Source organism: Oncorhynchus nerka, linkage group LG11, assembly GCF_034236695.1.
Source record: "Oncorhynchus nerka isolate Pitt River linkage group LG11, Oner_Uvic_2.0, whole genome shotgun sequence".
Lineage (NCBI taxonomy): Eukaryota > Metazoa > Chordata > Actinopteri > Salmoniformes > Salmonidae > Oncorhynchus > Oncorhynchus nerka.
This window is the reverse complement of record NC_088406.1, coordinates 9826277-9837453: the sequence shown is the minus strand read 5'-3', so window position 1 is coordinate 9837453 and position 11177 is coordinate 9826277. Positions and strand designations below refer to the sequence as shown.

General features: G+C 50.0%; 1 protein-coding gene across 4 annotated transcripts in view; it reads left to right on the top strand.

Annotated features, from left to right (window-relative positions):
- Positions 1 to 11177, top strand: part of LOC115124868 (homeobox protein cut-like 1) — a 151074-nt gene that overhangs the window by 99372 nt on the left and 40525 nt on the right. For all 4 annotated transcript variants that reach the window (XM_065024205.1, XM_065024202.1, XM_065024203.1 and 1 more), the window contains exons 9-12: positions 868 to 916; positions 5758 to 5862; positions 6221 to 6409; positions 8649 to 8707. In XM_065024205.1, coding sequence (XP_064880277.1) covers positions 868 to 916; positions 5758 to 5862; positions 6221 to 6409; positions 8649 to 8707 — 402 coding nt within the window. The remainder of the gene's footprint in view (positions 1 to 867; positions 917 to 5757; positions 5863 to 6220; positions 6410 to 8648; positions 8708 to 11177) is intronic.

Here is an 11177-nt window from a genome sequence, read left to right as displayed (position 1 = left end):
GTTGTGTACATGCAACACCAATGTGTTTTCAAGCTTTGGGAACCTCGGGGTGTGTTTTGAGTTGTGTAACATGCAACACCAATGTGTTTTCAAGCTTTGGGAACCTCGGGGTGTGTTTTGAGTTGTGTACATGCAACACCAATGTGTTTTCAAGCTTCGGGAACCTCGGGTGTGTTTTGAGTTGTGTACATGTAACACCAATGTGTTTTCAAGCTTTGGGAACCTCAGGGTGTGTTTTGAGTTGTGTAACATGCAACACCAATGTGTTTTCAAGCTTTGGAAGTTGTGTACCACCAATGTGTTTTCAAGCTTTGGGAACCTGTGTTTTGAGTTGTGTACATGCAACACCAATGTGTTTTCACCTTTGGGAACCTCGGGGTGTGTTTTGAGTTGTGTAACATGCAACACCAATGTGTTTTCAAGGGAACCTCAGGGTGTGTTTTGAGTTGTGTACATGTGTTTTCAACAACCCAATGTGTTTTTGTGTACAAGCTTTGGGGGAACCTCGGGGTGTGTTTTGAGTTGTGTACATGCAACACCAATGTGTTTTCAAGCTTTGGGAACCTTGGTTGAACATGCAACACCAATGTGTGTTTTGGGAACCTCGTTGTGTACATGCAACACCAATGTGTTTTCAAGCTTTGGGAACCTCAGGGTGTGTTTTGAGTTGTGTAACATGTAACACCAATGTGTTTTCAAGCTTTGGGAACCTCAGGGTGAGTTGTGTAACATGTAACACCAATGTGTTTTCAAGCTTTGGGAACCTCAGGGTGTGTTAGTGGGTGTAGGGATGTGTGTGTTCATGTTGTGGTGATCACTGTTCTGTGTGTTTCCTTAGTAACACCTCCTCTTCCTCCTCCTCCTTAGGGCCGACGAGATTGAAATGGTGATGACAGATCTGGAGAGAGCCAATCAGGTTAGTCTGCACCCCTTTAGGGCCTTGGTCGTTATTGGATAATGTAACCACAATCTATTTCTATGTTTCCGGTTATTACCAGCCCCCCCAGGTTATTACCAGAATGGGTACTCTGTCCGTCCTCTCCTAGCCCAAGTTTACAGCTGCTGTTGCTAACACAACGGCTAGGAGGTATCACTTCTAATTACACTGGGGGGGATGTTATGAGTTATAAATATGAATCTAACTACGCTGGGGGGGGGAATGTTATGAGTTCTAAATATGAATCTAATTACGCTGGGGGGGGGGAATGTTATGAGTTCTAAATATTTACATTTACATTTAAGTCATTTAGCAGACGCTCTTATCCAGAGCGACTTACAAATTGGTGCTTTCACCTTATGACATCCAGTGGAACAGCCACTTTACAATAGTGCATCTAGGTCTTTTAAGGGGGGATTACTTTATCCTATCCTAGGTATTCCTTAAAGAGGTGGGGTTTCAGGTGTCTCCGGAAGGTGGTGATTGACTCCGCTGTCCTGGCGTCGTGAGGGAGTTTGTTCCACCAATGGGGGGCCAGAGCAGCGAACAGTTTTGACTGGGCTGAGCGGGAACTGTACTTCCTCAGTGGTAGGGAGGCGAGCAGGCCAGAGGTGGATGAACGCAGTGCCCTTGTTTGGGTGTAGGGCCTGATCAGAGCCTGGAGGTACTGAGGTGCCGTTCCCCTCACAGCTCCGTAGGCAAGCACCATGGTCTTGTAGCGGATGCGAGCTTCAACTGGAAGCCAGTGGAGAGAGCGGAGGAGCGGGGTGACGTGGAGAGAACTTGGGAAGGTTGAACACCAGACGGGCTGCGGTGTTCTGGATGAGTTGTAGGGGTTTAATGGCACAGGCAGGGAGCCCAGCCAACAGCGAGTTGCAGTAATCCAGACGGGAGATGACAAGTGCCTGGATTAGGACCTGCGCCGCTTCCTGTGTGAGGCAGGGTCGTACTCTGCGGATGTTGTAGAGCATGAACCTACAGGAACGGGCCACCGCCTTGATGTTATTTGAGAACGACAGGGTGTTGTCCAGGATCACGCCAAGGTTCTTAGCGCACTGGGACGAGGACACAATGGAGTTGTCAACCGTGATGGCGAGATCATGGAACGGGCAGTCCTTCCCGGGAGGAAGAGCAGCTCCGTCTTGCCGAGGTTCAGCTTGAGGTGATGATCCGTCATCCACACTGATATGTCTGCCAGACATGCAGAGATGCGATTCGCCACCTGGTCGTCAGAAGGGGGAAAGGAGAAGATTAATTGTGTGTCGTCTGCATAGCAATGATAGGAGAGACCATGTGAGGTTATGACAGAGCCAAGTGACTTGGTGTATAGCGAGAATAGGAGAGGGCCTAGAACAGAGCCCTGGGGACACCAGTGGTGAGAGCACGTGGTGAGGAGACGGATTCTCGCCACGCCACCTGGTAGGAGCGACCTGTCAGGTAGGACGCAATCCAAGCGTGGGCCGCGCCGGAGATGCCCAACTCGGAGAGGGTGGAGAGGAGGATCTGATGGTTCACAGTATCGAAGGCAGCCGATAGGTCTAGAAGGATGAGAGCAGAGGAGAGAGAGTTAGCTTTAGCAGTGCGGAGCGCCTCCGTGATACAGAGAAGAGCAGTCTCAGTTGAATGACTAGTCTTGAAACCTGACTGATTTGGATCAAGAAGGTCATTCTGAGAGAGATAGCGGGAGAGCTGGCCAAGGACGGCACGTTCAAGAGTTTTGGAGAGAAAAGAAAGAAGGGATACTGGTCTGTAGTTGTTGACATCGGAGGGATCGAGTGTAGGTTTTTTCAGAAGGGGTGCAACTCTCGCTCTCTTGAAGACGGGAGGGACGTAGCCAGCGGTCAGGGATGAGTTGATGAGCGAGGTGAGGTAAGGGAGAAGGTCACCGGAGATGGTCTGGAGAAGAGAGGAGGGGATAGGGTCAAGCGGGCAGGTTGTTGGGCGGCCGGCCGTCACAAGACGCGAGATGTCATCTGGAGAGAGAGGGAGAAAGAGGTCAGAGCACAGGGTAGGGCAGTGTGAGCAGAACCAGCGGTGTCGTTTGACTTAGCAAACGAGGATCGGATGTCGTCGACCTTCTTTTCAAAATGGTTGACGAAGTCATCTGCAGAGAGGGATGAGGGGGAGGGGGAGGAGGATTCAAGAGGGAGGAGAAGGTGGCAAAGAGCTTCCTAGGGTTAGAGGCAGATGCTTGGAATTTAGAGTGGTAGAAAGTGGCTTTAGCAGCAGAGACAGAGGAGGAAAATGTAGAGAGGAGGGAGTGAAAGGATGCCAGGTCCGCAGGGAGGCGAGTTTTCCTCCATTTCCGCTCGGCTGCCCGGAGCCCTGTTCTATGAATCTAATTACGCTGGGGGGATGTTATGAGTTCTAAATATGAATCTAACTACGCTGGGGGGATGTTATGAGTTATAAATATAGAATCTAATTACGCTGGGGGAATGTTATGAGTTCTAAATATGAATCTAATTACGCTGGGGGAATGTTATGAGTTCTAAATATGAATCTAATTACGCTGGGGGGAATGTTATGAGTTCTAAATATGAATCTAATTACGCTGGGGGGATGTTATGAGTTCTAAATATGAATCTAATTACGCTGGGGGGATGTTATGAGTTCTAAATATGAATCTAATTACGCTGGGGGGGGATGTTATGAGTTCTAAATATGAATCTAATTACGCTGGGGGGGATGTTATGAGTTCTAAATATGAATCTAATTACGCTGGGGGGATGTTATGAGTTCTAAATATGAATCTAATTACGCTGGGGGGATGTTATGAGTTCTAAATATGAATCTAATTACGCTGGGGGGGATGTTATGAGTTCTAAATATGAATCTAATTACGCTGGGGGGGGATGTTATGAGTTCTAAATATGAATCTAATTACGCTGGGGGGATGTTATGAGTTCTAAATATGAATCTACTTACGCTGGGCTGTTATGGTACGGGGGGGGGATGTTATGAGTTCTAAATATGAATCTAATTACGCTGGGGGGGGATGTTATGAGTTCTAAATATGAATCTAATTACGCTGGGGGGGGGGGGGGGGGATGTTATGAGTTCTAAATATGAATCTAACTACCCCTCGGCTCAGAGACCTCTGTAGTCTAAACGCCCTGATCATGATAATAGATTGTTAGGGGGGCTGTGGGAATGTCAGTAATGTTAACATTTATTGTTGAGATGACTTGGGGATGTCTGGGAAGGCATAGCTAGCCACCTAATGCTAATGTTAGCCTTGAGCTCAGCTTTCTCATCACCCGCACGGCACACACAATGTCATTCTGTTTCCAGTTACACCTCTGGGTCAAAGAGGATGACATCATGCCTTTCAGCTCTCTCTCTCACACACACACACACACACCGACCGTCATTTTATATGCGTGGTGTTGACAGGAAACATCAAAACGGGTATAGAGGAGACATGGTGTTTCTCCATGGAGATTTGTCACTTCAGCCTGTAGTTCTGTCATTTGATTAAAAGCTGTGCTCTGCAGTCTCTCAGTATGATCACCCACTTAGGCTGTGTTTAAGACAGACATTCCAACTCTCTCTTTCTCTCTCTCTCTCTCTTTCTCTCTCTCTCTCTTCTCTCTCTCTCTCTCTCTTCTCTCTCTCTTTCTCTCTCTCTTTCTCTCTCTCTCTCTCTCTCTCTCTCTCTCTCTCTTTGCTCTCTCTCTCTCTTTCTCTCTCGCTTTCTCTCTCTCTCTCTTCTCTCTCTTTTGCTCTTTCTCTCTCGATTTCGCTTTCTCTCTCTCTTTCGCTCTCTTTCTCTCGCTCTCTCTCGCTTTCTTTCTCTCTCTCTCTCTCTCTCTCTCTTTTGCTCTTTCTCTCTCGATTTCGCTTTCTCTCTCTCTTTCGCTCTCTCGCTCTCTCTTTCTCTCGCTCTCTCTTTCGCTCGCTCTCTCGCTCTCTCTTTCGCTCGCTCTCTCGTTCTCTTTCGCTCGCTCTCTCGTTCTCTTTCGCTCGCTCGCTCGTTCTCTTTCGCTCGCTCGCACTCTTTCGCTCGCTCTCTCTCTCTTTCGCTCGCTCGCTCTCTCTCTTTCGCTCTCTCTCTCTTCTCTCTCGCTTTCTCTCTCTCTCTTTCGCTCTCTCTTTCTCTTTCTCTCGCTCGCTCTCTCTTTCGCTCGCTCTCTCTCTCTTTCGCTCGCTCTCTCTCTCTTTCGCTCGCTCTCTCTCGCTCGCTCTCTCTTTCGCTCGCTCTCTCTTTCGCTCGCTCTCTCTTTCGCTCGCTCTCTCTTTCGCTCGCTCGCTCTCTCTTTCGTGCGCTCGTGCTCTCTCTCGTGCTCTCTCGCTCTCTCGTGCTCTCTCTCGTGCTCTCTCTCTCTCTCGTGCTCTCTCTCGTGCTCTCTCTCTCTCTCGTGCTCTCTCTCATGCTCTCTCTCTCTCTCGTGCTCTCTCTCATGCTCTCTCTCTCTCTCGTGCTCTCTCTCTCTCTCGTGCGCTCTCGCTCTCTCGTGCTCTCTCTCGTGCTCTCGTGGTCTCTCTCTCTCTCTCGTGCTCTCTCTCGTGGCTCGCGCTGGTCTCGTGCTCTCTCTCGTCTCTCTCGCTCTCTCGTGCTCTCTCTCTCATGCTCTCTCTCATGCTCTCTCTCGTGCTCTCTCTCTCATGCTCTCTCTCGTGCTCTCTCTCGTGCTCTCTCTCGTGGTCTCTCTCTCTCGTGGTCTCTCTCTCTCGAGGTCTCTCTCGTGCTCTCTCTCGTGGTCTCTCTCTCTCGTGCTCACTCTCTCTCGTGGTCTCTCTCTCTCTCTCTCTCTCTCGTGGTCTCTCTCTCTCTGGCACTCTCTCTCATGCCCTTGCTCTCTCGTTTTCTCTCTCAGAGAGCCGAGGCAGCACAGAGGGAGGCGGAAGCTCTGAGGGAGCAGCTGACCTCTTCTAACCAATCCCTGCAGCTGACCACCCACATTCAGCCCACCCCAGACACGGTACATTGTTCTATAGGACCAGACTGTTCTGATTGGTTGATTGACCTATTGATGTATTGGTTGGTTGATTGCTATATTGATGCATGTGTTGACCTATAGGACCAGGCTGTTCTGATTGGTAGATTGATGTATTGATGTATGTGTTGACCTATAGGACCAGACTGTTCTGATTGGTAGATTGTTGTATTGATGTATGTGTTGACCTATAGGACCAGACTGTTCTGATTGGTAGATTGATGTATTGATGTATGTGTTGACCTATAGGACCAGACTGTTCTGATTGGTAGATTGATGTATGTGTTGACCTATAGGACCAGACTGTTCTGATTGGTAGATTGATGTATGTGTTGACCTATAGGACCAGGCGGTGGAGGCCCTGTCCCGCTCCAGTCTGGAGGCAGAGCTGGGGGCCAAGGACAGGGAGATGGTTCAGCTGGTGGAAGATGTTCAGAGACTGCAGGCCAGCCTGTCTAAACTCAGAGAGAGTTCCAGCACACAGATCACACAGCTGCAACTACAGCTCAGCACCAAGACGGCCAGCCTCAAGGTAGGCTATACACACACACACCGCTCACAACCTCACACACCTCTCACACACAACTCTCACAACCTCACACACCTCTCACACACAACTCTCACAACCTCACACACCTCTCACAACCTCACACATCTCTCACAACCTCACACATCTCTCACAACCTCACACACCTCTCACAACCTCTCACACCTCTCACAACCTCTCACACCTCTCACAACCTCTCACAACCTCTCACAACCTCTCACACCTCTCACACCTCTCACCTCTCACAACCTCACACACCTCTCACACACAACTCTCACAACCTCACACCTCTCTCAACCTCAACATCTCTCACAACCTCACACCTCTCTCACAACCTCACACACCTCTCACAACCTCTCACACCTCTCACAACCTCTCACACCTCTCACAACCTCTCACACCTCTCACAACCTCTCACACCTCTCACAACCTCTCACAACCTCTCACAACCTCTCACACACAACTCTCACAACCTCTCACACCTCTCACAACCTCTCACACCTCTCACACCTCTCACACCTCTCACAACCTCTCACAACCTCACACACCTCTCACACACCTCTCACAACCTCACACACCTCTCACACACACCTCTCACACACCTCTCACAACCTCACACAACCTCACACACACCTCACACAACCTCACACAACCTCACACACACCTCTCACAACCTCACACACCTCTCACAACCTCACACACACCTCTCACAACCTCACACACACCTCTCACAACCTCACACACACACTCTCACAACCTCACACACACCTCTCACAACCTCACACACACACCTCTCACAACCTCACACACACACCTCTCACAACCTCACACACACACCTCACACGACCTCACACACACCCTCTCACGACCTCACACACACACCCTCTCACGACCTCACACACACACCTCTCACGACCTCACACACACACCTCTCACGACCTCACACACACACCTCTCACGACCTCACACACACACCTCTCACGACCTCTCACGACCTCACACACACACCTCTCACGACCTCTCACGATCTCACACACACACCTCTCACGACCTCTCACGATCTCACACACACACCTCTCACGACCTCTCACACCTCACACACACCTCTCACGACCTCACACACACACACACCTCTCACGACCTCTCACACACATCTCTCACACCCCTCTCTCACACCCCTCTCACACACCCCTCTCACACACCCCTCTCACACACACACCTCTCACACACACACACTCTCACACACACACCTCTCACACACACACCTCTCACACACACCTCTCTCACACACACCTCTCACACAAACCTCTCACACACCTCTCACAATCTCACGCACACCTCTCACGACCTCTCACACACCTCTCACGACCTCTCACACACACCTCTCACCTCTCACCTCTCACACCTCACACACTCTCTCACGACCTCACACACACCTCTCACGACCTCTCACACACACCTCTCACACACACCTCTCACACACACCTCTCACACACACCTCTCACGACCTCTCACACACACCTCTCACGACCTCTCACACACATTTCTCACAACCCCTCTCACTCCCCTCACACACACCTCTCACACCTCTCACACACACCTCTCACACCTCTCACACACACCTCTCACACACCTCTCTCACACACACCTCTCACAACCTCACACACCTTCTCACGACCTTCACAAACTCACAACCCACACGCTCACACACACCTCTCACGCCTGCTCTCACACACACACACACATGCTCGCTCACACACACACACACACAAACTCACACACACACACACACTTGTCATTATACTGTCTGGGAGTTTCCGTCCTTCTCATTCATCATTAATTTAACCCCCTCCCTCGCTCTGCTCTCCTCCCTCGCTCTGCTCTCCTCCCCACTCCTCCCTCGCTCTGCTCTCCTCCCCACTCCTCCCTCGCTCTGCTCCCTCCCCACTCCTCCCTCGCTCTGCTCTCCTCCCCACTCCTCCCTCGCTCTGCTCTCATCCCCTCTCCTCCCTCGCTCTGCTCTCATCCCCTCTCCTCCCTCGCTCTGCTCTCATCCCCTCTCCTCCCTCGCTCTGCTCTCCTCTCCTCCCTCGCTCTGCTCTCATCCCCTCTCCTCCCCCACTCTGCTCTGCTCTCATCCCCTCTCCTCCCTCGCTCTGCTCTCATCCCCTATCCTCCCCTCTCCTCCCCCGCTCTGCTCTCTTTCCATCCCTCTTCTCTATAGCAACTGGAGGAAAAGCTGCAGGAACATGCTGACTATGAAGAGGTGAAGAAAGAGCTGAGGTGAGTGTGTGTGTGTGTGTGTGTTGTGTTGTACTCTGTTCTTACACCAAATACTGGGAAAAATGTACTCATTCAGTTAGTGATTGATGTCCTCAGTAGCCCTGGTGTGTGTGGGTGTGTGTGTGTGTGTGTCATTGCCTCTGAGGTCCTCTAACAGCATCAGAAGGGCAGCATGTCCTCTTCCCCTCGATCTATAAGTCAGTGTTGAGTGTTTATTAACATGGTTCCCAATGTGTTTTAATGGATCTTTGTTAGTAGTTACTCCTGCACATAATCAACCTGAAGGGTAATACTGCAAAACCGGATCAATGAGTTAGCAGCCAGATAACTTTTTATTATTTTTATAGAAAGGTACTCTTGAAATGGGCATGGTCTAGCGTTATTAAACTCCCTGGAGTCCCACGTGTCGGTTGTTTTGCTCTAGGACGCCCACAAGACCCGGTACCGATGTACAACATGTATGGAAGTAGTTTAGTGCCTGAAAAAAGGGTTTTAAATATGTTTTTTATATTTCCTGATCTATCTTATCACTCAGACAGGACAGACACTTCAAAACAAACCACCATTTTTACTCAGTTTTTCCAAGAATTCATCTGTTGTTATTCAATGCGTGTATACCGGCTAATAGAAGGCAGGCCAAATTCAATATTTCATTTTATTAATTATTTTTATTTTTTGTTGGATACCTAAAAGGGTCCTAAAATGTTATGACCATCCTTAAAACAATTCCATAAAGGGCCTCCCGAGTGGCGCAGTGGTCTAATGCTGTGCCACTAGAAATTCCGGGGTCGAGTCCAGGCTCGTGTCGCAGCTGGCCGCGACCGGGAGACCCATGGGGCGGAGCACAAATGGGGAGGGAGGGTTTGGCCGGCAGGGATATCCATGGCTCATCGTGCCTCTCCTGAGTCCGTACGGGAGTTGCAGCGATGAGACAAGACTGTAACTACCAATTGGACACCACGAAATTGGGGAGAAAAAAGGGGGTTAAAATACAAAAAAATACAAAAAACAATTCCATAAATCTTAGTAGAACCCCCTCCTCTGGAATCATTGATGTTTGATTGGTCCTCTGATCCCATCTACCATGTCGTGCCGTTGGGCGGCACTTAACACCCCACAATTTGCTCTCCCTCCGGGGGTGGTCGCTGCGTTGCTGCTAACCTTGTGGTTCTCAACGTGTGTCTGGGGTTTTTTAACAAAGACAGAAGACACATTTCTATTCTGACCAATGGGACAATACAGTTGTTTTCTATGTTTTCTAGTCAATCCACCATGGAAACGGTCGAAAACACCTGTCAAAACGTTGCGTAGCTCCGTCAAATGATGTCACCATGACAGACTTCCACCCTGCTTTTCTAGGCCAGTGATTCCCAGACAGCAGCACGCGCTAGCTGACTCCACCTTCCCAGACAGCAGCACGGGCTAGCTGACTCCACCTTCCCAGACAGCAGCACAGGCTAGCTGACTCCACCTTCCCAGACAGCAGCACAGGCTAGCTGACTCCACCTTCCCAGACAGCAGCACGGGCTAGCTGACTCCACCTTCCCAGACAGCAGCACGGCTAGCTGACTCCACCTTCCCAGACAGCAGCACGGGCTAGCTGACTCCACCTTCCCAGACAGCAGCACGGGCTAGCTGACTCCACCTTCCCAGACAGCAGCACAGGCTAGCTGACTCCACCTTCCCAGACAGCAGCACAGGCTAGCTGACTCTACGCGCTAGCTGACTTTATGGCATAGTGGAAGCTCTGTGGAAGTTACCTCTGTGGTGCTGATGTTTAGGCCGAGGTAGGTATAGTTTGTTGTGTGCTCTAGGGCAACGGTGTCTAGATGGAATTTGTATTTGTGGTCCTGGCAACTGGTTTTTTTTTTTTGGAACACCATTATTTTGGTCTTCCTGAGATTTACTGTCGGGGCCCAGATCTGACAGAATCTGTGCGGAAGATCTATGTGCTGCTGTGGGCCCTCCTTGGCTGGTGACAGATCTAGGTGCTGCTGTAGGCCCTCCTTGGTTGGTGACAGATCTATGTGTTGCTGTGGGCCCTCCTTGGTTGGTGACAGATCTATGTGCTGCTGTGGGCCCTCCTTGGCTGGGGACAGATCTAGGTGCTGCTGTGGGCCCTCCTTGGTTGGGGACAGATCTAGGTGCTGCTGTGGGCCCTCCTTGGTTGGGGACAGATCTAGGTGCTGCTGTAGGCCCTCCTTGGTTGGTGACAGAAGCACCAGATCATCAGCAAACCGTAGACATTTGAATTCAGATTCTAGTAGGGTGAGGCCGGGTGCTGCAGTCTTCTAGTGCCCTCGCCAATATACAGTGGCAAGACAAAGTATGTGAACCCTTTGGAATCAACTGGATTTCTGCATAAATTGATCCTAAAATGTTTTATCTGATCTTCATCTAAGTCACAACAATAGACAAACACAGCCTGCTTAAACTAATACCACACACAAATGATTGTATTCACAGTGTA